At 41.1% G+C, this 26,562-nt stretch overlaps 1 protein-coding gene across 3 annotated transcripts in view; it reads right to left on the reverse strand.

The window, feature by feature from the left end:
* Positions 1 to 484: 484 nt before the first annotated feature.
* The window catches only part of LOC124140562 (gamma-aminobutyric acid type B receptor subunit 2-like), a 172,855-nt gene continuing 146,777 nt past the window's right edge, over positions 485 to 26,562 (reverse strand). Inside the window, exons 14-23 of one of the 3 annotated variants that reach the window (XM_046508200.2) lie at positions 21,878 to 22,000; positions 20,199 to 20,300; positions 19,266 to 19,490; positions 11,394 to 11,552; positions 10,457 to 10,595; positions 9,221 to 9,377; positions 7,820 to 7,957; positions 5,809 to 5,954; positions 2,362 to 2,420; positions 1,754 to 1,891 (exon numbers count right to left, since the gene is read on the reverse strand). In XM_046508200.2, coding sequence (XP_046364156.1) covers positions 2,377 to 2,420; positions 5,809 to 5,954; positions 7,820 to 7,957; positions 9,221 to 9,377; positions 10,457 to 10,595; positions 11,394 to 11,552; positions 19,266 to 19,490; positions 20,199 to 20,300; positions 21,878 to 22,000 — 1,233 coding nt within the window. In that variant the 3' untranslated portion in view covers positions 1,754 to 1,891; positions 2,362 to 2,376. Of the gene's footprint in view, positions 1,892 to 2,361; positions 5,955 to 7,819; positions 7,958 to 9,220; positions 9,378 to 10,456; positions 10,596 to 11,393; positions 11,553 to 19,265; positions 19,491 to 20,198; positions 20,301 to 21,877; positions 22,001 to 26,562 lie in introns of all 3 variants that reach the window. The other 2 variants (XM_046508199.2, XR_007218733.1) reach the window with 2 other exon arrangements.

A 26,562-nucleotide genomic window follows, 5' to 3' on the forward strand; every position in this document is an offset into this window, starting at 1 on the left:
TTGTTCAACGCGGAGGAGGGCATTGAAGATGACACCAAAGCTATTTCTTGTTTATTACTTGATTTACGGATAATTCTGCATAAACAGGGGGTCTGTGGTCGAAATAGAATCAGAATATTATTGCAGAACAACAGCTGTCTAAAGGGGTCAGTCGATAGTATAGATGGCTGGGTTAATAGGAATACATTAACAGTTTTAGAGCAACCAAGCTCTTTTATACCGTTTACATTACGGGCTTCGAAAATAGGTGTCATTTTAGTTAAATATATTCACAGACAGGAATTTAAGTGACTGTCTAGGTTCAATTTAGTTGAACATTTGTCAAATTAGGGTTCGACAGTAAGTAATAAATCACAAACGCCTAATTATAAGAAAGAAGGTTGCTCTGTGATTCGCCATGATGCTTGTCACAGTTCCACATGGTAAAAGCATGCTTCAGATCTTGTTGTTTTTACATTTTATTTGTAAAAAACAGACACGTGCATCGTTTCCTACAGGATTTATATATAAGGAAAGTAAAATCAATATTGTAGTATCATCATCGTCATTTGTTGGACCAAAAGCTTTAATTCCAAAATGTGTATCGAAAATCTTGGTAGACGTCAGTTACAATCAATGACATTGAGTGAGTTTGGTTTAACGCCGCTCTGAACAGTAAGTCAGTTATACCATGTCCTGTCAGCTTGATTTTGGAAGAAATCACCAAGTGACGCAGGTCTCATTAATCTATTCCAGATTACACAATCGATAGTTATCCAATGAAACCCAGTGCTATCCAATGTTAACCTGGAAATAGTTTCGACTCCGGGACATTTTGAAATCCGCGGTCAATCCACACACAGAAAGTTTGTAAAGAGAGTTGAATCCATGTTGTTTCTAAGCTTGGAAAGAAAGCTTTTTCGCCCAGTGTTTTATTACTCCACGATGTGATCTAAGATATGAGAGACGTAAAAACTGTTAAATAATAACCACGGGGGTTACACACGAACATTTTAAATACGCCTTTGGGTGTTTTCGTTTCATGTTGACAAAACATATATCATGTACATGTCAATCGCAAAAAAAACGCATTAGGGTTAGAGTAAAAACTTTTATAGCAATTAAAAACCCAAAGACATGTTGTTCCTACTGGCCGGGGGGGAGCCGGTCTACAGACTGATAGTGATGTCACCGAAAGGCATCTTGTCCTTACGTTTGAAATGCTGGAACACATGTCAATCAACTTGCATAAATTAAACGTCACCATAACAACAGCCAATCAAATATCAGTTTGAATCCCAGATCTAGAGCGGAAAATAAAATGATCGTCAACTATTGGCTGCCTCGTCCGTGCCTCGTGATGATGTGTGAATGCTCGATGCGCATGCGTAGTCCAGTGATGCACACATATACACACATTTGGAGCGTGCATTTCTTATTGCCACAGCCACACTGAGTGTAGGGCAGAATATACCAGTACACGGTGTCCTCAATTGTTTGCTTCCCATAAACTCATGTTGATGTTTCCGTTTTCGATGACCACAAGAATCCACACAACGATGCCACCAAAACACGCTCCTGAAACCGTCTATGTCGGCTAAAGGTATAATTTCTTCTTTTCTCACCACACAATTTATTCACAACCCTCAAATATCTTCCACAACGTCACACTGAAACGTCACTCTGTGAGGGGACAGCTGTCGAGTGAGTTTAGGTTTCGCCCACAGTCTATCCATAGCTCTCACGCATATTGGGGCTTTCTTGCGGTCATTTTTCACAATGTTTTCTTGCGGACTATTTTCCGTCTCACTCTCTGTTTCTTCTGTAGCCTCTGTGATTGGCCAAATATTGCAGGGGGCACTGTGACGCCTCCCGCGTCCTAATTTCGCTGTTGAGAGGCGCGCTGTTATACCTGTTTATTGTTAAAAATTATTAGTGGGTGATATACAAATGACACAACTCATGCAACGACACAATGACGCATGCTCAAGTAGAAGTTACACCAAAATGGTTACATAGTCTAACATATACTTACAGACTTACCTGTAATTAGAACAATACTATCAGAACAGGTAATAGATAATTACTATCTACTACGTCTAAATAAAGCGCACAATTTAAACTAGGAATGTTATGCTGTTAAAGCTTAATATGCCTGATCTACAAACTAAACAATATGATCTGAGTTGCCTAAATGCTAACTATGACGAGATATGTCAATGAATGACAATGACGACCTATCTCAATGCATGACTATGAAGACTGCTCTCAATGCAGGACCAACAACAGTGTTATGTTAGTGAGGTAGGAGTACGTTAGTGGGACAGGAGCAATGTAACAGCAAGTGTTAGTTCAGGACGAGCATAGCCCGACAAAACATACCGCCAAACATGCATACTATGAAAGCAGCGACCTGGTCGGGTCGACATCGTCATCATTCTCTGAAACAACCAAGGCGTTAGTTATGTTAGTGAAATGGAAAAGGGGATGTTGGTCGACCTTGCCACACACCATTCTGTATTGCTGCATCCTGAACCCTCTTTTTTAAATTCTAAAGAATTCAGTTTAATAACATACCATTTGGAATTTCGGCTGCATCACTCCTTCGTCGGTATAAACTCAGTACATCTTTTTTTCAAAATACAAAGCCTCTTAAGATAAAATTTTGAATGGTTTTACAAGTAACATCAGAAAAGTATCACAGCGTGATTCAGTGATGGTCTTTGGAACTTGACATTAACAAACCTTCAGACAACTAGCACTTTACGGATTGAAGACATCTACATACGTATATTATTAATTTTAACATAGATGGGCAGATATGAGGGTTATAATTAGAATTGTAAACATCTGCTCGTATGGTGACTTATGTGGCAAGACCGAGAACATCAGACGGCAGCGTCGTGTTAGTAGAGTTAATAAAGACATCCTTGCTGTTGGGAACGTGGGCTAACAGTAGCGTCTCGGATTAAGCATTGTTGTCCCAACATCCAAATGTCAACTTTTATAATAATGCCAGACATGAGACAAGTTGGCCTACACCCAACAGCAAAGACAGAGCAGTTCGTTAGCATCATGCTTAATAGAGACGTACTCTCAAATGTCACGCCTTATAAGCCCTGAATGGACGGGAGAATGGCTTGCATAGATTTAATTTAATCAATATTGTTTCTTACTGTAATGACAAACAGCTGCAAGCACATTTCTGGTGAATCCATCTAACTGTATATTTGTATCTGAATATTTTCTTCATTAATATCTTATACAAATCATATTTTTTCTGTCAGTTTGAATTTATCCCGAAAATGTATCTGAAAGTTCAGAAGAAGTTTAGAATAACAGAGACATTAAAAATGGCTATATTTGGATGTCTGTTCTGCCTACAGCACTTGAATTCTCCTTCTGAATCTAAAGTGCACTGAGTTTCTTCTAACTTAACGTCAGCTGATCTTGTGCAATTCTGAGTAGGTTATGGAAACACCTTTTGATGTAAACTTCTATGAGATACACTCTTTAAGAAATTTCCACAAAATAACATTTTGACTAATTGAATGCTTTTTTTGTTGAAGTTAGCAGAAATATTTAATCAGGCCGGAAGCTAGGTCGTAATTCCTAACGACTGATTCTAAGTTACCGCTTGAGTCAAATATCATTTATATAAAAACTGGAGATTACAGCCTGAATAGTTTCGTATGGATGGCTTTCAGCTAAATAAATGTAAGGTCCTTATATTACATGCTGAAATGGTAAGTCACGTGATCATGCAGAATTCACAAAGCAGAACATGAAATGCACGTACATAGCGTGAATGAATGAGTTGTATGATTTAAAGTCAAACCACGCACACAAATCGTACCAAATTGCATTCAGTCTGAAACAAAAAATTCAGAAACTGGCATGCCGACGTAATTGACAAATGGGTATATATACCTCCTTAAACCGGATACTAGTATATTAACACTCCGGATTGAGGAGGTTTCAAGTTCTTGAGTATGATGATAATTATGGATCCGGCAGATGTTTGCGAGTTGCATATGTCATGTTGAAGTTGCATATTGTGCATTTTTCGCGTGTTATGTCAGGACTTACATAAACGGTTGCTGGGTAACTGCCATTGGTGTAATATTCATATTTATCAAATATGCTTGGAAATAATCCAGTCGACTTTTCTCTTTATGTGCGTCTAATCACATTATGCCATCTTCGACTGTGCGCAGTGCCACATGTATCATCCCATTATTCATGATGCTTTGTCACCATCAGAAACCAGCTGCGTAACATTCGAAATTTATTTTCGTTTGAGACGACGAAAATTAGGTTTCTATTCAAATTTTCAACGATGAAGGCACCGTAATTATATCCGAGGTCAGATGACTTGTATGAAAAAATATTGATTGAAAAAACACAGCTTCGTGAACGAAATACAGACCAAGTTGTTGGTGAAGGTTAACCAATACGTTTTCAGTCAGTCGCTTCACGTGTTGCTCAGGGTGATGTCGTGACAGTTGCATCAACGAAAGTTTGTAAACTGATAATCCTCCGGCGGCAAATAGAGATTAACATTGAACATTGAAGTCTTATGTTTCGTTACAGAGCAATCTGGAGCTTTCCGTCTGTGTTTCACTTGGATAATTTTACTAAAAAGAAGAGTCTATTACTGTTAGTGGATATATGGTCGAATCACTGATCATGAAGAGTCATAATTGCCTCTTTGAAGGCTTAGACGGACTGAGGGATCAAATCGACCTCTTTCTGGACGGCGTTTCACATATTTGTCTTGTTTTGTTCCTGCCGATGTCTCGCTTGGCTTTAATCTATCTCACGACAATTACGACCATTTTCCGGTCGATTACTACGCGTGCGACCACTTTACGGCTACGGCGATATTGTCATAATTCCATTACACACAGCGTGTGTGATTAATGGCCCGTTTCTGCCAGGGCTGAGTCAGTCTACTCAAACAAAGAGATTTGCCTGCCGAGTGACGTTAGCGCGACATCGATGTAATTAACTAGACAAACGTAATTAAGAGGAAGATATACCCTGGAAGGTGCGTCCGTGACCTGTAACATCAATGGCCGATATTTCTCGCCTAACTCGTGTCAAGATCTAAAGGAACTCTTGACCACAATCCTGTCTACATAGCCGGGCATAACGTCATAGGTCACACCCGAACAGCTTCATCTTAAGGAACTCTGTCAGCAAGTCTCTATTCCATCCCTCATCCTCATCCCTGAGAAAACACTTTTAGGATATCGGGCGTCCTCCTCCGCCTCCAGACAGTATTATCTTTATATGGCGTGCGGCATCACATCATGGCAAATATTGTTTTTTAAAATTGTATGTCTAAAGTATCTGTCTGTGTAGATTATTGTAGAATGTTTAAAACAAACGTTTATTATTTAGATGTATTCAACGTTTTAACTTTTGAATTTATATGATTGCATAAGAAACTGGTATTGTTTTAAATCAAACGTATTTTTGTGTGTTCAATATTTCAATTTTCGTTTTCAATTTTGATATAATTGTATTAGTAAGTAATATATATATATATATACGCTACGACACACGATAACCATAGTAAGATTCCATGCACACAACATCTATATATACCACACGTTAGGAGATACTCATATACTAGTATTTAAGTACATTCCACAGTTGTTTGTTAGTGCAGGCAGTGTACGATTGGGCACGGAGGTTCAGTGTTATTTTCACAATGGTTCCTGTGAAACATAACAATGTCCTTTCAGCACAATCTCATACTGCCTTAATATTAGTGACAGAAAGTCAAGATAGGAAATAGGGTTCGCTTGCACATGCGCAGACCTTGTAGACTGGGAACGCTGATTGGCTCACTGCGATCTTGATCAGTCTCCGAGGAAACGTCCGAGTCTGCGCGAAGCCTGGAGCAGGAAGGGCGAGCTATGCTTTCTACTGTTGGGTGCTCTTCTTTTGCTATTCTATCAGGCATGCTGCAAATAGAACCATGATTAACATTCGATTAACATGTGAAAGAAAACGTCTTTCCTTGTCGTTTTTTGCTGTAGAAAAATCGATGCGATGATGGGATTTGCGAACGACACGTGTGAAGCGGCAAACAATGTAGTTTTTCACGTGGCAAAAAGTCCCCTGGTTACAGAGAGAACGTGATATGAATCTCACTTATAAGATATCTATAAAACTGAAAAACATTGAATGAATTCATGGTTTATCTAACGTATGTCTTAACTTGTCCGATATCATTTCTTTCATATGTTTTCGCCCTGAGACATTTGTCATGTAATTGAATAAGCATCGCTGTAAGCACAATCAACAACTACAACAGCAAAACAACGTGAGCAAGATGCTCTTTGATCAATCCATGAATGAGTGAGTGAATACAATTGGTTTAATGCCCCTTCGAACAGTATCTCAGTTGGAATGTATGTTTAGAACCCCTGACAGCGTCACAGCACAAGATGTTAACAGATGGTGCTTGCTGTTGCCTTGTCTGGCGCGCGACATTAAGGGGATTAAACAAGGACCTGTCGGCATACAGTGTCTCAGCCACACACACACACACACACACACACACACACACACACGCACGCACGCACGCACGCACGCACGCACGCACGCACGCACTCACACGTGCATACACATCGTTGTATAATCTTGAATCACTTCACCTCACCTGAAATTTATGACAGATATGACCTGCTTGGGCGTACTGGCATAATGATACCATCGGCGGTGCCTAATCGAAAACTACACTCGGGTCAATTGTTCGTCAAAGAACAGGGTGCTGGGGTGGCCCAATCGTCTGAGGCGCCGCGATCGCTGTGCAGAGTTGCGTCCTTTGGGCACGCCAGAAACCTATGATTGAATCGAATCCCGGCTCGCCCCAATTATGTTTCTAGGTTTGTCAGTACCATACCCGTGCTCGTGGGTTTCACCGAAGTGGTAAACGTCTGAGACCTGCATCACTTCGGGCTTTCCTCCCACATTAAGCTGACCGCCGTGATACAACTGGACTACTGTTAAAAGCGGCCTTAAACCCAACTCACTCGTCCAAGAACAGGGAAATCTACTATCGTGTTGATAAATTGACCAAATTCGCTCTAACTATTTAAGACCAATGTCTCAATTTCATGTAAGTGAGTTAGTGAGTGAGCGAGTTGGGTTTAACGCCGCTTTTAACAGTATTCCAGTTATATCACGGCGTGTCAGCTTAATATGGGAGGAAATCCCGAAGTGATGCAGGTTTCAGACGTTTACCACTTCGGTGAAACCGACGAGCACGGGTATGGTGCTGACAAACCTAGAAACATAATCGGGGCGAACCGGGATTCGAACCCACAATCATAGGTTTCTGGCGTGCCCAAGGGACGCAACTATGCACAGCGATCGCGGTGCCTTAGACGACTGGACCACCCGTGCCCCCCATTTCATGTAAGACACAACTTGTATTCTGGACGGGCTCAGCGGTCTAAGGCGTAAAGTTGCGTCCCTTTCGGTGTGCCAGGAACCTATGATCGTCGGTTCGAATCCCAAATTCGCACTGACTACGTCTTTTAGGCCCCAAAGTGGTAAATGTCTAAAACCTGCAGCACTTCGGGTCCCCCCCCACATCAAACTGACATGCCATGATATATCTGAACTACAAAACGGCGTTAAACCCACTTATACAGGTAAGAAAGTTTCCGATAATATTAAAGAAAACCTTCCGACACATGAACCAATGAGCCAAGGTGAGACGACAAGGTCATCTGAACATGATGTCCATGTAAGCTCTTGTCTCCGATTCTCACTTTATTAAGACCTGTCATACAAATACATGTAATTGTTATATACTTACCTATCAAAATTAACTTTAGCTTTAGGTATGTCTAATTCAGGAGGTCCCAGATAGACACCTCCGAACGGGTCATCGTCGTCATCCTCCTCCTCGGCCGGAGATAACACGTTGCAGGTGCGCGAAGTCATACCCTTGTTTCTTAGCAACAGAAAATTACTTATTATGAGTAAACATCTTTGCGCGTCATTTGCTATTTGATGTATTTTGTATGTTTCCTTGGCATGATGGAATATATAGCCATGTAACATCACAGTGAGAAATACCTCAGCATATGACCATTCAAGACAATGGTCAATAGCGTGATCATCAACCCATACTCTCATGGTATAACGTCACACAACTAGCTTGGTATTAACGCAATATAAACCGTTTCGTCTTTGAAGTTGCCTCTTAGAACTTCTCCTATAATTCGAAGAATTAAGAAAGAGTATCACCATACAATTGATTTATACATCGGGGCTCCATTTCACAAAACGATCTCTACTTCTTCTAAATGTGTATTGTTTAGATTTCTTGTTGACACACACTCCATACAAAATTATTATTTACAGAAATATATATATATATCCAAGTTTAGGCATTCATTCCAGATGTTTTCAATTGAAACTAGAAGATACAAAGGTTTACATTTATCCGAAAAAATATGTCAGTTATGTTCTCTAGAAACAGATGACGAATCTCATTTTATTCTTAAATGTGTATGATAACCTAAGGAAACTGTCTATAAAGCAATACTATTGGGAAACCATCTGTATTAAACTGACAGTGAGTGGACAGTTATTTACTGTTACCAGTGTAAAGCAGATATCTTGTCTTGGCAAATTTCTTTATAGAGTATATCAACTAAGAAATAATGAATTTCAGTCCATGGGTATATTCTTCTTCAAGCACCTGTATTGACAGTTTAAACATGTAATGAATGCATTGTAGTGATATGCTGTAAAGATTAAGGTCAATAAAGAATTGAATTGATGCTAGGGTAACGATTTTCGAACGTCTTGTCAGAGAAAAATGAGTTCCGCCTGTAGATTACTCGATAACATATCTATAATTATCGAAGAGCAAATATCCCTTTTGCAAAACCAGGGCCCACTTACAGATTGATTGAGTAAGATTTTATCCCGCGTTTAACAATATTCTATCAATATCACGGTCGGGAACACCAGCATTGAACCCGGGCCTTCGGCTCGAATAACGACCACTTTAACAGATAGGCCACTGTAGCGCTTTGTAGAAGAGGTACAATCGTTACACCATGGAAGCTTTATGAACCTGGGTCTTAGCGGCATGACTTCGGTGACTCCCGTTCTTTAACATAGGCGCAACGTTGTCGCAGCGGTAATGTCGTTTCGTTGAACGATCCCCGAAGCCCCAATCTGTACAGAATCTACATGAGCCTACCTGAGATCCGCTAGCTCTATCACCTCTGGTCGAAGTCTGTCAGTGAGTAATCGGACTTTGGAGGTCCTCGCCGGGGGCGGGGAGTCGGCCCACAGACTCGTGGTGCCACTGACCTCGGAGTACGTGGAGGTGCAGTCAGCCTCAGAGGCACTGGAAGCTGACAGGACATTTCAGCATTAATGATTCAGCATTTTGTCAGTGGCAATATACGTGCATGGTACAGAAAGTTCAAAGTACGGATGATGGGGATGACGACAGCTGGGATGCATACGATGAACGGGAATCTGGGTACAGGATACGGTTAACTGGGGGTATTCATACGATGTAAGGAGGCGGTAGACGGTGAGCTTGGGGTGTAGATGATGTACAGGAGAATGGGAACTCAACCTGATTAAAATCAAATATTTTACTCCGATACGAGTGAGGGAGTTGGGTTTAACGCCGCTTTTAACAGTATTAATGCTATATCCCGGCGTGTTAGCTTAATGGGGGAGGGAATCCCAAACTGATGCAGGGATCCGACCTTTACCACTTTAGTGAAACTTAAGAGCACGGTATGGTGCTGATAAACCATAAGAAACATAATCGGGGCGAAATGGGATTCAAACCAACCATAGGTTTCTGACGTGCCCATGAGACACAACTCTGCATACCGAATTGGTACGCCTTAGACTTAGACATGTGTCTCCTTCACTGATACGATACCTATTGACGCGGAGAGGTTTAGTATCGGAGTAAAGGATCTGATTTCAATGAGATTAACGGGAACCAGGTTGTAGACGGTGTACAGAAGGCGGTAGACGGGAAACTGGGTCTTTGGACGATGTACAGGAGGCGATATAGGGGAACTTGTAGATGATGTACTGGAGGCTGTAGGCGGTGAACATGAGGCGGTGGATCGGGAACTTGGGGTGGAAGAAAGGGAATAGGGTTGTAAACGGAACGGACCATGATGGCCAGGGAACAGCGGGCGGTAGATTGGGAACAGACAACAACAGAAGGGGAACCAGGGGTAGATGAGTAAAAGAATGCTTGGGAACAAGAAGCAAGGGATACGACGACGGGTTACGGGAGACGTTGGGCAGATGGCGCAACGCACAGAGGACAGAAGATGGTGATAGCGAACGGCAGGCAACACACGGCGGAAGGACGATAGAGATGCTGGCACGAGATGTAACCAAAGACGCTGGCACGACCTTCGAGCTACCGTGCGCTACTAGAAACATGGCTACTTACAACGAGATATTTTGCTAGGCGAGACATCCGAGACCCTGAGCTCCAGCACCTTCTTGTGCACGGCGGATCTGATGCCCAGGTCATACGATGACGCCTCCTCGCCTAGCTGCTCCAGTATATGCTCTATCTCGGAGGCTCGCTGCAACAACATCACATCTTGAAAATACGCCTCAGCATCTAGAACGTTACTTCTCAGCTGCAAATCACAATTTAACGTCGAAATGGACGTTTTTAAAAATGCATCCCTCATGCACTAATAAAAAATATCGCGATATTTGGAGACGAATATTGATAGTTACTGATTTGTCTTCATCCGTTATGAACCGGAATGTAAAGTGTTTGGAATACGCAAGGACTGGACTATCAAGGTCCAACTATAGTTCGCTCGTTTCAGTGTATGTTGTTACCGAAACAAGCGAATATCAGTACAGTTTTGTCAATTTAGTACTCAAAATCTTATCGATCTCCAATTCAGAACACATACAGAACATATCATGAACATATGTGTGTCTGGAAAGCAAAAATCAACATTCAACATGAATGAATTGTCATCCCAAAATAGATGTCATAAACGAACAACGTATCAGTGTATTTTCAGAACACAATTACAGTTCCTTGACCATGAGACCGTACTTGCAAAGCTTACCGGGTGTTCACTATTACTGTGAGTGAGTGAGTGAGTGAGTGAGTTGGGTTTAACGCCGCTTTTAACGGTATTCCAGTTATATCGCGTCGTGTCAGCTTTATGTGGGAGGAAAGCCCGAAGTGATGCAGGTCTCTCACTTTGGTGAAACCCACGAGCACGGGTATGGTGCTGACAAACCTAGAAACATAATTGGGGCGAACCGGGATTCGAACCCACAATCATAGGTTTCTAGCGTGCCCAAGGGACGCAACTCTGCACAGCGAATCGCGGCGTCACTATTACTGTACTTACTTGAGCTAAAATCTCTCTTAATTTCCTATTTTCATCTCCTATAGTTCTAATTTTCAGCTGGAGTTCGCTGCTATCTATGGCGTCTTTCTTCGACGTCTTCTTCAGCGTTGCTCGAACACGCGTGTCGTTACCTTTCGGGTTCCGCCGCAGTGTAATCATCTGTAACATATGCCAACATACATACACTGTACCAATACATGTTACATACTTATGTGGTACACAGCATGCGTTAACAGAATGCACACGAAAACGTACATGTTGTCCCTTTGACGTTTGTTGAATTTGCCTTTAAATAATCGAGACTGGAACAGACAATCCAGATTTTCACCTGATCAAAAATGTCATCAGTAAAACATATCTCTCCGATTCGTTAAGATAACATTCCGGTATGACTCAAACACCCTGTGGCCTGACTAGAGGTTTGACTTGCATACACTGACGTACATAACTACTGAGATGATGTCTTTGGCAGGCATGTATTTACATCATCCGCCATCTGGTTTCTTCTCATTTATGTACCATAAGAAACTTCAAGTCATCAGACGTTCAGTAGCGTAGGCCAGACCTATATGGACAATGTAAGTGCCTTAGTGTATTGCTTTAGTAATACCCTGTGGTCCACAGCCTGTAAATGCACAGCTGGTCAAGGCACAGTTGACTGTGATGGGGACTCCCATTATACACAAGTTGTTTTATGGCTTGACGCTGGGGCTCCCTCCAGACTGTTGCGGTTATGTAGGTCTGTCAATTTGTCTTGCTAGGAGCTGAATCTCACCAAACCATAAATAATCTAAGCTGAGAAGGTCCGTGGAGTCGATTGTGTGTGTTTGGTGGTGGGAATCTTTACACGCTGTTTATCGGTCCCTCGTGAAACATATTCGTCCTTATGACGACCAAAAGCGTGTCTGATATTCGGTAGCGGTAACTATCCTATGTAACAACGAAAATGTTTATTTCAACAAGCGACTATTATCTCGTGAATTCCCAGGTTTTATAGGGTGGTTGAGAGATGCAATCATGTGGTTGAGAGAGAGAGAGAGAGAGAGAGAGAGAGGAGAGAGAGAGGGAGAGAGAGAGAGAGGGAGTGAAAGAGAGACAGAGACTGACAGAGAGAGAGTGATACGATTTCAAATTTAACTGATCATCAAAGGTATGATTGAAAATCGTACGAGAGAAAGGTTTCTTTGTGAACGAAGTGTTAACAGACAGGCGGACAAACGATATGATGGATGGCAGGAAACGCTGATAATGATGTCCTTAATATCAATAAACCTGACCGCATATCCTGTGAGTGCCATGTCTTAATGCACTTTCAAAAGAAAACGAAGTACACATTTCCGAATTCAGGATTTCTATAATAGGTAGTCGTTGCTGGTTTACTTGTTAGCATGCGCAGTAAGGCAATGATTGCTTTTGAAAAAAATTAACATCCGTGAAAATTGAATATTTTCTTTACAATGATCCGACAATGGAAGAAAATAACTACTTTGGCTGAACAGGAAAAGCGTCATTGTGACAGTTCTAGGCGCAAGGAAATGGCAGATACCACGTGACACATGGCAAAGCCGTAGTTGATGCCAAGAGCCATTGCCATTGGGCGAACATGTAGGTTGAAACAAATATTGACATTATTGCAGAAACATCATTCATAATTCACTAAGTTCTTAGAACGTAATGCGAAAAAGGGTTATATAATAATGAATATTTGAAATGGCATATTATGAAATGGTATTGGCTCGGTCTGGTCGTTGCAAACTGAAGACTGTGGTAGATGTAGAACTGAACGGAAGCCTAGGTCTTGATCAAGAGTGTTTGCTGACTTATGCACTAAAGAGATGGTGGGGTGAGGTTAAATGGGGGGTTAACGTCGCGTCCAAGATTATTTCACTTATATAGCGACGTGCATGCACGCGTGTGTGAATGTGGCTGCTTGTACTAGTCCGGACTGATTTATAGTGCTAGCTCACTGAGATACCATGCCGCAGTTTAACATGAATACCCCACTCAGACACAGTATACTGACTCCGAGCCGACCAGTCCTTGTTTTAGCCCCTTAATGCCGAGGCCGAGGGTAATATCAAGTACCAACGTCTTTTGGTATGACTCGACAGGGGATCGAATCCCGGACCTTCCGCTCTCAAGGTGGACGCTCTACCACTAGACCATAAAGGCGGTCCACTAAAAAGATGCAGGCTGCACAGCGTCTATATGTTCCGATTGATATAAATGAAACGACAACGAATATATTCGATATGTATAACTTAGCTGCGTCAGTTTTACTTGTTCAAAATGAACGATCAAAATGTCCAGTGGTCTCCTGGCTCAGAATCAACGTCATCGGAATGGTTTCATGTGACTGTAAATATATCCCCGCCAGATGAAGGTGTCAAACGTTAACCTCCTTTGTGAAGTACTCGGGAAAGGGTATGTCAACCTGAAATGACGCCGAAACTACGTCAAGCCTCCGGGAAAGGGTATGTCAACTTGAAATGACGTCGAAACTACGTCAAGCCTCCGGGAAAGGGTATGTCAACTTGATATGACGCCGACACTACGTCAAGCCTCCGGGAAAGGGCATGTCAACTTGAAATGGCGTCGAAACTACGTCAAGCCTCCGGGAAAGGGCATGTCAACTTGATATGACGTCGAAACTACGTCAAGCCTCCGGCAAAGGGTATGTCAACTTGAAATGGCGTCGAAACGACGTTCGTACAATGGCAACATTTCCCTTCCACACCACGACACGACGAATACACCCATCACAAGTCGAGTGGTATATGTTAGCTCGGACGTCACTGGAGCTAAATTCTGTTTGAAAGTAGGCATGAGTTGCTATCAACAAAAGGTCAAACGATGCTGTACATGACAGCAATGCAGTGTAAGTGGTCCATGTCATGACAAGGATACTTGACATACATTGTTATTACCTCTGCATAAACGACATACCATCCCATTTTCCATTCGCTTCACGACATCGTGTCTGCTTGCAATTTAGCTGTCAAACCCCCTTCTCACCGAATTGTATCGTGACAGTTCTATTTTCCAAAAACCAATCTGTTACTGCTTTTCATTTCTGAGTTTTTGGCATGTATTGGTTTTGGCACGACGAACAAGTCAAATTCGGAGTATCATAACCGCAAAAACTTGCCATTAATGGCAGTAGTGGATACTTATATTGGACAGGAGACGTAAAGTTTGACGTCGTCACCGTTATGCATAATTCTTTACATAGATGAAGTGTCAGGAACCAGACATGACATATATACAGACAGTGACGTTATATTACCACAGGCGTATATGGATCCTACAGTGGGGATTTTATGACCATCCATTAGTCTGCTACATGTCAAGGACTTTGGCTCAGCAATTCGTCAGCAATGTAAGCTAGGCTATAACCCTTCTATGACACTGGTCAAGGTGGAACTACGAATGTGGCACAATGCTTCTTACTTAGCTATACAATAAATCCTCGTTATTCCGGAACCTTGGTTAAGGAAACAATTACTGTTATGAATGTCTGAAACTCTTCAAAGGACATTATTCCGCAAACACGTTATCTTCGCAATCGACACAACGTACGTATGGTACCGACAACGATGTAACTTCTCTTTGATAAAATGATATAATGTCTTTTTTGTTTCCTTATCAGAGGAGAAACAGTTTATCGTTGTAATTGTGTTGTTATTGAAATGGAATCTTAAATATGACACTTTGTAAAGGAACAATGTAACACTGACATTATGAAAAGGAACTAGCGAGGAATAGTTTATGTCTGTCTGTCTGTCTGTCTGTCAACTACAAGTCTTACGATTGTCACGTGGAAACAATGATGGAAGTTAGAGATGGAATAACGTGTTCTCATCTATGTACCATGCAAACAACAAGGCTTGAGATGGTGACGTGGAAACAATGTTGGAAGTCAGAGAGGAATAACGTGTTCTTATCTATGTACCATGCAAACAACAAGGCTTGATGGTGGTGACGTGGAAACAATGTTGGAAGTCAGAGAGGAATAACGTGTTCTTATCTATGTACCATGCAAACAACAAGGCTTGATGATGGTGACGTGGAAACAATGTTGGAAGTCAGAGAGGAATAACGTGTTCTTATCTATGTACCATGCAAACAACAAGGCTTGATGATGGTGACGTGGAAACAATGTTGGAAGTCAGAGAGGAATAATGTGTTCTTATCTATGTACCATGCAAACAAGGCTTAAAATGGTGTCGTGGAAACAATGTTGGAAGTCAGAGAGGAATAACGTGTTCTTATCTATGTACCATGCAAACAACAAGGCTTGATGATGGTGACGTGGAAACAATGTTGGAAGTCAGAGAGGAATAACGTGTTCTTATCTATGTACCATGCAAACAACAAGGCTTGATGATGGTGACGTGGAAACAATGTTGGAAGTCAGAGAGGAATAATGTGTTCTTATCTATGTACCATGCAAACAAGGCTTAAAATGGTGTCGTGGAAACAATGTTGGAAGTCAGAGAGGAATAACGTGTTCTTATCTATGTACCATGCAAACAACAAGGCTTGATGATGATGACGTGGAAACAATGTTGGAAGTTAGAGAGGAATAATGTGTTCTTATCTATTAACCATGAAAACAACAAGGTTTATGGAGGTGACGTGGAAACAATGTTCGAAGTAAGAGAGGAATAACGTGTTCTTATCTATGTACCATGCAAACAACAAGGCTTGATGTTGGTGACGTGGAAACAATGTTGGAAGTCAGAGAGGAATAACGTGTTCTTATCTATGTACCATGCAAACAACAAGGCTTGATGATGGTGACGTGGAAACAATGTTGGAAGTCAGAGAGGAATAACGTGTTCTTATCTATGTACCATGAAAACAAAAAGGTTTAAAATTGTGTCGTGGAAACAATGTTGGAAGTCAGAGAGGAATAACGTGTTCTTATCTATGTACCATGAAAACAACAAGGTTTATGGAGGTGACGTGGAAACAATGTTGGAAGTAAGAGAGGAATAACGTGTTCTTATCTATGTAACATGCAAACAACAAGGCTTGATGATGGTGACGTGGAAACAATGTTGGAAGTTAGAGAGGAATAATGTGTTCTTATCTATTAACCATGAAAACAACAAGGTTTATGAAGGTGACGTGGAAACAATGTTGGAAGTCAGAGAGGAATAACGTGTTCTTATCTATGTACCATGAAAACAAAAAGGTTTAAAATTGTGTCGTGGAAACAATGTTGGTAGTCAGAGAGGAATAATGTGTTCTTATCCATGTAACATGCAAACAAGGCTTAAGATGGTGACGTGGAAACAATGTTGGAAGTCAGAGAGGAATAACGTGTTCTTATCTATGTACCATGAAAACAAAAAGGTTTAAAATTGTGTCGTGGAAACAATGTTGGAAGTCAGAGAGGAATAACGTGTTCTTATCTATGTAACATGCAAACAAGGCTTAAGATGGTGACGTGGAAACAATGTTGGAAGTCAGAGAGGAATAACGTGTTCTTATCTATGTACCATGAAAACAAAAAGGTTTAAAATTGTGTCGTGGAAACAATGTTGGAAGTCAGAGAGGAATAACGTGTTCTTATCTATGTACCATGAAAACAAAAAGGTTTAAAATTGTGTCGTGGAAACAATGTTGGTAGTCAGAGAGGAATAATGTGTTCTTATCCATGTAACATGCAAACAAGGCTTAAGATGGTGACGTGGAAACAATGTTGGAAGTCAGAGAGGAATAACGTGTTCTTATCTATGTACCATGAAAACAAAAAGGTTTAAAATTGTGTCGTGGAAACAATGTTGGAAGTCAGAGAGGAATAACGTGTTCTTATCTATGTAACATGCAAACAAGGCTTAAGATGGTGACGTGGAAACAATGTTGGAAGTCAGAGAGGAATAACGTGTTCTTATCTATGTACCATGAAAACAAAAAGGTTTAAAATTGTGTCGTGGAAACAATGTTGGAAGTCAGAGAGGAATAACGTGTTCTTATCTATGTACCATGAAAACAAAAAGGTTTAAAATTGTGTCGTGGAAACAATGTTGGAAGTCAGAGAGGAATAACGTGTTCTTATCTATGTACCATGCAAACAACAAGGCTTGATGATGGTGACGTGGAAACAATGTTGGAAGTTAGAGAGGAATAACGTGTTCTTATCTATGTACCATGCAAACAACAAGGCTTGATGATGGTGACGTGGAAACAATGTTGGAAGTCAGAGAGGAATAATGTGTTCTTATCTATGTAACATGCAAACAAGGCTTAAGATGGTGATGTGGAAACAATGTTGGAAGTAAGAGAGGAATAACGTGTTCTTATCTATGTACCATGCAAACAAGGCTTAAGATGGTGACGTGGAAACAATGTTGGAAGTTAGAGAGGAATAATGTGTTCTTATCTATGTACCATGCAAACAAGGCTTAAGATGGTGACGTGGAAACAATGTTGGAAGTCGGAGAGGAATAATGTGTTCTTATCTATTAACCATGAAAACAACAAGGTTTATGAAGGTGACGTGGAAACAATGTTGGAAGTAAGAGAGGAATAACGTGTTCTTATCTATGTAACATGCTAACAACAAGGCTTGATGATGGTGACGTGGAAACAATGTTGGAAGTTAGAGAGGAATAATGTGTTCTTATCTATGTACCATGCAAACAAGGCTTAAGATGGTGACGTGGAAACAATGTTGGAAGTCAGAGAGGAATAATGTGTTCTTATCTATTAACCATGAAAACAACAAGGTTTATGAAGGTGACGTGGAAACAATGTTGGAAGTAAGAGAGGAATAACGTGTTCTTATCTATGTACCATGAAAACAACAAGGCTTAAAATTGTGTCGTGGAAACAATGTTGGAAGTCAGAGAGGAATAATGTGTTCTTATCTATGTACCATGCAAACAACAAGGCTTGATGATGGTGACGTGGAAACAATGTTGGAAGTCAGAGAGGAATAATGTGTTCTTATCTATGTACCATGCAAACAAAAAGGTTTAAAATTGTGTCGTGGAAACAATGTTGGAAGTCAGAGAGGAATAATGTGTTCTTATCTATGTACCATGAAAACAAAAAGGTTTAAAATTGTGTCGTGGAAACAATGTTGGAAGTCAGAGAGGAATAATGTGTTCTTATCTATGTACCATGAAAACAAAAAGGTTTAAAATTGTGTCGTGGAAACAATGTTGGAAGTCAGAGAGGAATAATGTGTTCTTATCTATGTACCATGCAAACAACAAGGCTTGATGATGGTGACGTGGAAACAATGTTGGAAGTCAGAGAGGAATAATGTGTTCTTATCTATGTACCATGAAAACAAGGCTTAAGATGGTGATGTGGAAACAATGTTGGAAGTTAGAGAGGAATAATATGTAATTATATATCTCCCAAGGACGCAACGAGGCTTGTAATTGTCACTGTGGAACAATGTTGTCAGAGGGGAATAATGTGAACTGTTATATGTTACTAGTAAACAAAGTCGGTTTATGAATATCACGAGGAAACATGTTCACCTAACACAGTCAGAAGGTAAACGATTTAGCCTGATATATATGTACTGGTACGACACGAGGAAACAATGCTAGCTTATCATTGTAAGATGATACCACGTTCACTGATTAGGCAGGGCAGGAACAATGTAACCTTCTATATGTCGGGAAATAATGTTGGAAGTTACATATCATTGTTACAAGGAGGTTATGTTCACTTCCTTAAGTCAGAAGGGACATAAGGAATCATCTTATATTATCACTGATATTATAAACACAGACTTCTTTATTACTTTTACAATGACACACTGTTGATTTTTTTATGGTGAGTGAGGAAGGTGAGTTGTAGTGTTGAAATAGTGAAAGGTATAACGTTACACATGTGTGAACTTACCTTTGGCATAAAGACAAGGCACAGTGTGATTGTTGTACAGAACAGGATACAGAGGCTAATGATGATGAAGAAGGAGTTGGGTTGGTCCTTGATGAGGAAGGACACGGCACCCCCGCATACGCACATAATGACCACGTTGTACACGCTCATGCCGATGTACTTGGAGTCGTTCAACGCGGGGATGCTCACGTGTCGTGTTTCCCACGCCAGAAAACAACCAAATACCTGAGAAATAAATATAACTTTACTGTTTTCATGTTTCTCTATATTTATAAAAAGCACATCTATGAACTGTTTCTGTTAGTGCAAACAATATGAAAATTGCATAAATATTTTACATATTTTACAATTCATTAGTCAGTTTTTTGTGTTAAAATACAAACGTCTGAAGGGACGGTCGGGTAGCCTAGAGGTTAAAGCGTTCGCTCGTCACACCGAAGTTCGATCCCGACATGGGTACAATGTGTGAAGCCCATTTGTGGTGTCCCCCACCGTGATATTGCTGGAATATTGCTAAAAGCGGGGTAAAACTATACTCACTCACTCATTCAAACGTTTGAGCTATTTTGGTTATTGTGACAGTATTGTGTGAGGGGTTACAGAGCTCACACAACCATCCTGGAAATGTGTCACAATACAATGCAATTACACCTGCCTAAAATATTCAGAGAAGACGAAAATCATTCTTTAAACTTATTTACAATGAGCATAAATACGATGCCCCTTTTTAACAGTCCGTATCACCTATTGGTGACCTCTGGATTGTGAACCCTGGCGCATGGGTCTCAACAAAGTGAGACACGTCAGGGGCCTGCGTCACTTTGGGTTTTCCTCCCCCACTATCGATACACCGAGATAGAAATGACATACTGTTTAAAGGCGCACTAACCAAACCCACCAGCTCCATGCGGGAGAGTACATGTGTTCACTTACTAGGAGCAGACCTTTATATGCATATATAGATCCCAACCAGATCTCCATAAATTCGCTCTTGCAGTATTCTAACACAGGTGTTACACTGTAGTCATCATAAACCTGAATGAGAAAAAAAGGAAAGTCATGAGAAACAGGCTTCGAGTAGCTTATCAATCACCCCATGTATATTACAACCTGGAGGGAAATCCCAAACTCAAACACAAGTATTCAGTATCATTGCAAGTGGCATTGCAATTGTCAAAAGTCATTTATGCTAGGGAAGAGTTACATTACTGACATATATAGTTACACACATCTTTCCCCAACAGAAATTACTATTTACATTTACGATCCAGACCTGTTAGAAGAGGCAGAGCCGTCTGTTCGTGTTTTTTCTTGTCGTTTTATAATGACCATAAGTTGAGTTGCTACAAAAAAACGTGCCACTTTGAAGGAGGCCACGAGTATTACATTACTGTAAATCCATCGAGTTCTACAAACACGATCACACTGGAATAGGAGGACAAAACTAATTCAAACCTTATCTCGTTCACCAATTTCTAGTTTATATCGCAGAAACGTTAAGCGGTAACAGGGTATTACCAAAACGTGCCTCCAACCCCCTGACTCAGATTCCCGGTCCCCAGAAGCTGCCGAAGCATTGTGTCCCGCACGACGGGTTGTCTCAGCGCCAAGCAGGAACACCAGACTAAGCTCAAGCTATTGGTAGTGAAGGTGCGATAGTGATGGTGTCTCAGAAGTAATTGAATGTGAAGCTCCATTCCGGCACGGAACCACCGAATACAACACGGGCTGACCTCCCCCTGAGAGCTCCACTCCTGTCGGTATAACCTTCGGCCTTCCAGATAACAGCCGGGTCGAGACTTCATACGTAATACACTCATTGTCTACGCCGGTTAAGAAATGCTCCTATTGTATTTTTTAATTTCCTAGATTGCCCATCACCTTTTTAAGTCCATTTGAAAATTCACCCCAATCTAAATTGCCTGTACATGTGTAGATTAACGTGTGAAAGCTGAAATGCGAGTTAACCACACAACTGTAATTATAGTAAGACAACGACAGTATATATAACTGATGGAATCCATCACTGTCACTACAGTCTACTGCCGAGGTTGATGTTGTCGTGGAGGGTGAAGTCGGAGCTATTTAGTGAGCTAGTGCAGCTTAACATGCCAACATTTAAATGGATATACATTTCAGTATCAGATTTAATACTCTTTGTGACAGCAGATGACAATATCAATGAATGAAAGTAATGGAACGGCTGTCATAGGGTTGAAGCAGGCAACACCATGGTCAAAGCTTGTATTCGTCATTCTGGGTTCGATGCCCTAATTGGGGTCAACATGAAGCTCAATCTTGACACACTCACCTTTACCACTCCCTCAGCATATGTGCTAAATTGTTTTATTTATTTAACCACACCATGCCTTTCACGTTGTCTCCGAGACTGAACGTAATCAATTAGCAAATACATCCATGGTCCTCTGAATTGGGTTGTACACCTGTGCCAGGATGACAGCATCCGGTAGCGCCTACGTCCATCCTGAACAACTCTGAACAACTCACCTCCAGTGCCAGGTCTTTCTCGGCCCTCTCTATGGGGTTGTACGCCTGCAACGATGGCAGCATCCAGAAGCACCAACGTCAACCACCAACTCTCAGGAACTTACCTCCGGCGCCAGGTCTTTCTCGGCCCTCTGTATGGGGTCGTACACTTGCCAGGCCACAAGGATGACAGCATCCAGTAACACCAACACACACACGATCAGAAACAGCTTGTAGTCCTTGATCACCTGGGGACATACAACTCGACCTCAGGAACATCATGAACGGGATATAGAGAGCACATCTGTCACTTAGTGGGAACGTTGGGTTTTTATCTTGGTTTTATAATAAACAACTTTCAATGTCCAATCTATTGAATATGTCAACAAATTCACCCTGATTTACGTCAGCTTAATGTGGATGAAAGCCCAAATTGATGCAGGTCGACGTTTACTACTTTTGTGAAACTCAAATGAACCATGGTGCTGACAAACCATGGCTCAATGACGAACCCACGGCTTGTTACCACATATAAGGAAAGCAGCCCCCTCACCTTCAATCACGTAAAACATAAGGCGTTCAAGGTTCGAGATTCGCTCGGTTATGCCCATTGGTTTGTCAGCACCATACCCATAATTGGTGTTTCACCAAAGTGGTAAACATCTGATATACATCATCCTAGGTTTTCCTCCCGGATAAAACTGACACACAGTAATACATGTATACGACTGTTAAAAACGGGGTAAAATGCACTCAGGTGAACAACTGACTTGCACTTGCATGTGTTTGGGACGGGTGCCACCAGCGGGGCAGGATATCCTCACTGGTATCATCACTATTAGATAGTGATTCACAAACACACGCTCATGATACAGTCGAAATCGTACAATCGACTCAGTTTTTTGACACAATCTTTTTATGATTATAGACAGGGTTTGTGGCTTTTATTTATCATTATATAGAAGCAGCTTCCATAATATGTAACGTTCTTACTAGTAATAAGTAGCATGTAGTCGGTTGGCGTCAATATTCATGTAGATACAAGTACTGATTGCTATGTGACCGTTTTGCCGATGATATGTGTGCCCATCTATCTCTTCGAACATTATGTAAGTTACATACTCAACAAGAAAACGTAGGGATCATCAAAAATGTATATATACCGTCCACATGTAGAGAAACTCAGTCTTCACTACAAAAGGTATATCGAAAAATATTCATATCCCTAACCTTTTTCGTTTAGTATATCGTGACGTACAGTATAATGTCCTAGATCAACACAGGGTGTGCACGTTTTGGTATGGTTCTGATGTACCAAAGTGTTTATCGTAGAGAATCTGAGAACGAAACTAAGGATCAGCGGATTCTGGAAGAAGAATAACTGTGCTCAGTGCATTGTGGCTCTTGGGTCCATTTGGTGTACTCCGCTATCTACACAAGTCAACGGGCAACAAAGGAGAAGTGATATGACATGAGTTTACTTTTAGCCAGATCCTGCAGCATGTGGTTCAGGACAGGCTATTGAGTTACTCGGGTAGAACCTTTCACAAATACATAAATGTTATATGTTACCATTTACATAAATGTCGAGAGTGCCGCGGGTTTGCATTACAAGTTTTCATGTGTAATCCCGTGAACTTACGTAGATCAAACATGTGTTTTCCCCTGAGATATGAGGGAAGTACGGCGTCTTGTATTGCTGGGTCAAGGACACCGGCTCCCCCGGAGGATGCTGAATTACGTCTTGCAAAACGTTAAGACAACACGAAAAGAAGAGTCCTATGCTTGAAACTGGTTGCCACCCCCTCCACGGTATTAAACGGAATATGAAAACATATTAAAGACACGAAGAAACCACTCGACTGACACCAGGACATAATTAATGTTCAACATGGCTCGATACTTAATGAAACTATGGTCACGTCCGTATGTGACCAATTTCAATCTTTGTAAAACACCAACATAACCTGACGGCTTCAAGAGGTAAAAAAACGACGTCATTCTCTACCTATTCATCTAAGCGATAAGTACTATAGAAGTCACATTAGGCGTAACCGTTTCACAAATTGGACATACACGTACCATTATTGTCAATCCTGGACTTCTCTATAGAACGTCAAGATCATACACCACGAAGGCGTTCCAATAGCACGCATGAGAAGGTGGAATGACGGTAAAATACACATCAGAGTAGCTAGCTCCGTACTAAAGTGTATTCAAATTGGACGGAACCAACAATAAACCAAGCACAGCCTTCACCAGTCTCACAATTGACAACAAACAATATTTCATGTTATGGGACAGAGAATTTCTGATGTGTAAAGCGCATCATTGTGAACTAACTTTACAGTGCCGCGTCTAGACAGCCCAAACAGGCGGAACACTAAATCTCTCATTTTCTCCACATAATGCTGCTAACATTCTCTAATGCCAGCTTTATACAGGATTGATCAGGCCGTAAATATCCTTGACTTAAACTCAGCATGATCGAAATTTAAACATGGAATTCCGTTTTCAGTTAGAAATCGTTATTGAGCCCTGTGAAATGCCAGAACGCGATGCACATACTGACATAATCTATAGTTTAATTACCACCAGCAGTATGCCTATTGTATTGACCATCTTTGATGTACACGTTTGATGAGCAGCTAATGCAGTTTTGAAACATGTCGTAAAATGTTTTCCCTTGTAACTGGAGATTCACGAAATTGAATTATCATATTCACACATTTATTGAAGTAATTGTTCGTTATTTTTCCCATTTCGACGTGGGCGCTAGGGATACGGTATAACTCCGTGAAATGAGAGGCTGTGAGCACCGATCGCTTTACACTCCACTCGCAGATGGGACGACGTGTTGCTGAATTTGTTCTCATACGATGTTCTGAGGCAATTATTTTGTGTGCGGCCAATTAACGATGAGGTTTTATCTTTTTCGAACATCGCCATTCTGTCTGAAGGGATAATTCACACACGACATCGAATACGAACATCTTAAAAATATACTGTTACTGTACAATAAAGACATGGCGAACACCATTTACGATACAGCATCCCTTGAGATGAAATGTCCACTCACAATAAACTTGTCGCATGGTTGCTCTAGCAGGGAAATGAGAAGTGCTAAGTGGCTGTGATGAGTGGAAGACTCAATGGTAAACATCCATTACAACCCCTCCCCAGTCCCTCACCCCACAAACCTTTCTGAGGTCATCGCGCCTTTCTAAAATTATGCCCTATTTTCCAAATCGGTCGCATATTTTTCTGCGTGACCTGTATATGAATTTACGGTTATATTGTCGTTTAACGAGGAACTACTACACCAGATACGTGGCCACGGGCTGGCCATCGCTCCTTATCCAGCCGCAAGTAATGACTTAATTGGGTGACCGGAAGCGAATAAATCCCAGCATCCCTTCCATATCCGGCGCTTCTTTGTGATCGTGCAGTTTTACCTTTTGACGCGGGCTCTTCAAGAAACCCCAAAAAAGATTACACTTGAAATTTTATAACTTCATGCATCAATTTTGTAGGTTACTGTTCAACCTGTACCTCCTGAGAATTACATTAGCTGAACGTTTCTCCTAGTTGCGATGGAGATCGTTCACCCTTCAATTGACGGCGCTCATTGCGGGATCATACCGCATCGCTAAGCATTCCTCGGAAGGGCTATATATAGCAGTTTGTCCATTTCATCTTTACGATCAATATACCACAGATTAATTAGCTTATCAAATTAAAAAGTATTTGTCGATTGCTCCGTGAAGGCCAGGAATTACCCAATCCAGCAGTGTGGTCAGTCACGTGATACATCATTCAGAGCCCAGCTGAGGTTGACAAGGGGTATAAATCACTTTGATTCTTCCGATAATATAATTTACAACCCCAGAAATACCAACCAGTCACGGTATATTACACGGTATTCTTACTTTACGGAGAAATAAGATGAATATTCCCCATGACTACATTCAGTTACTCATTGATCCAAAATTCCCTGGATCAAACAGTATCATTAAGGACCTTCTGACTTCCCAATTTCTGCTATTACATTAGTGGGTGTGAACGGTTTTACGCCGCTTTTAGCAATATACAAGCAACATCGCGAGGGAGAGAAAAGGGCTACATATCATACCCATTTTGGAATCGAACCTAATTCGTCAGCATAGCGGGCGAACGTTTGAACAACTTGACACAGCAACTACCTTCTGTTAAATAACGTTCTAATTCATTTTGAAGGGAGCAAACTGACAAGGCCTCTACTATGTTACAAAATTAGTGCCACAGTCATCTGGTTTCTCTTAGGCTAAAGACTCCTACTATTCAAGACTGTCTGTTACTGCCAATAGTTGGTGTCAGTAATAGAGTAACACACAAGTGATTATTGATGTGTCCCGCCACCCAGCACTGTCTATTATTATTACAGCGTTGATGGTACGCTAAGCATTGACGACTGGTACTTTGTTGGTAAACGCTGTGTTTCACGTCCATACCATTTGGAACATTGCTCAACGCTATGGCTCATCATGGTTCTACGGCGGGACAAGAGCAGTCTCGGCTCGCCTAATGACTTTATTGATATTTATAACATCGCTTCCCAAATGGAAAAAAGGTATGAAACACCAAAGTACGATAACCGCAGGCGATAAGGATGCAACACAATTAAGTGTAAAATCTAATATGGTCGACATAGCGGAAAATCACGGATTTGACATCAACAGTCTTACAACGCTTTGATACTGACATAAGCATTCCGGCGCCGGTATAGAGGCAGGCCCCTGAGCACGCAATTTTAGAATAACAGCCCATATAT

Source organism: Haliotis rufescens, unplaced genomic scaffold (assembly GCF_023055435.1).
Source record: "Haliotis rufescens isolate VD_foot unplaced genomic scaffold, xgHalRufe1.0.p SCAF_6, whole genome shotgun sequence".
Taxonomy (NCBI): Eukaryota; Metazoa; Mollusca; class Gastropoda; order Lepetellida; family Haliotidae; genus Haliotis; species Haliotis rufescens.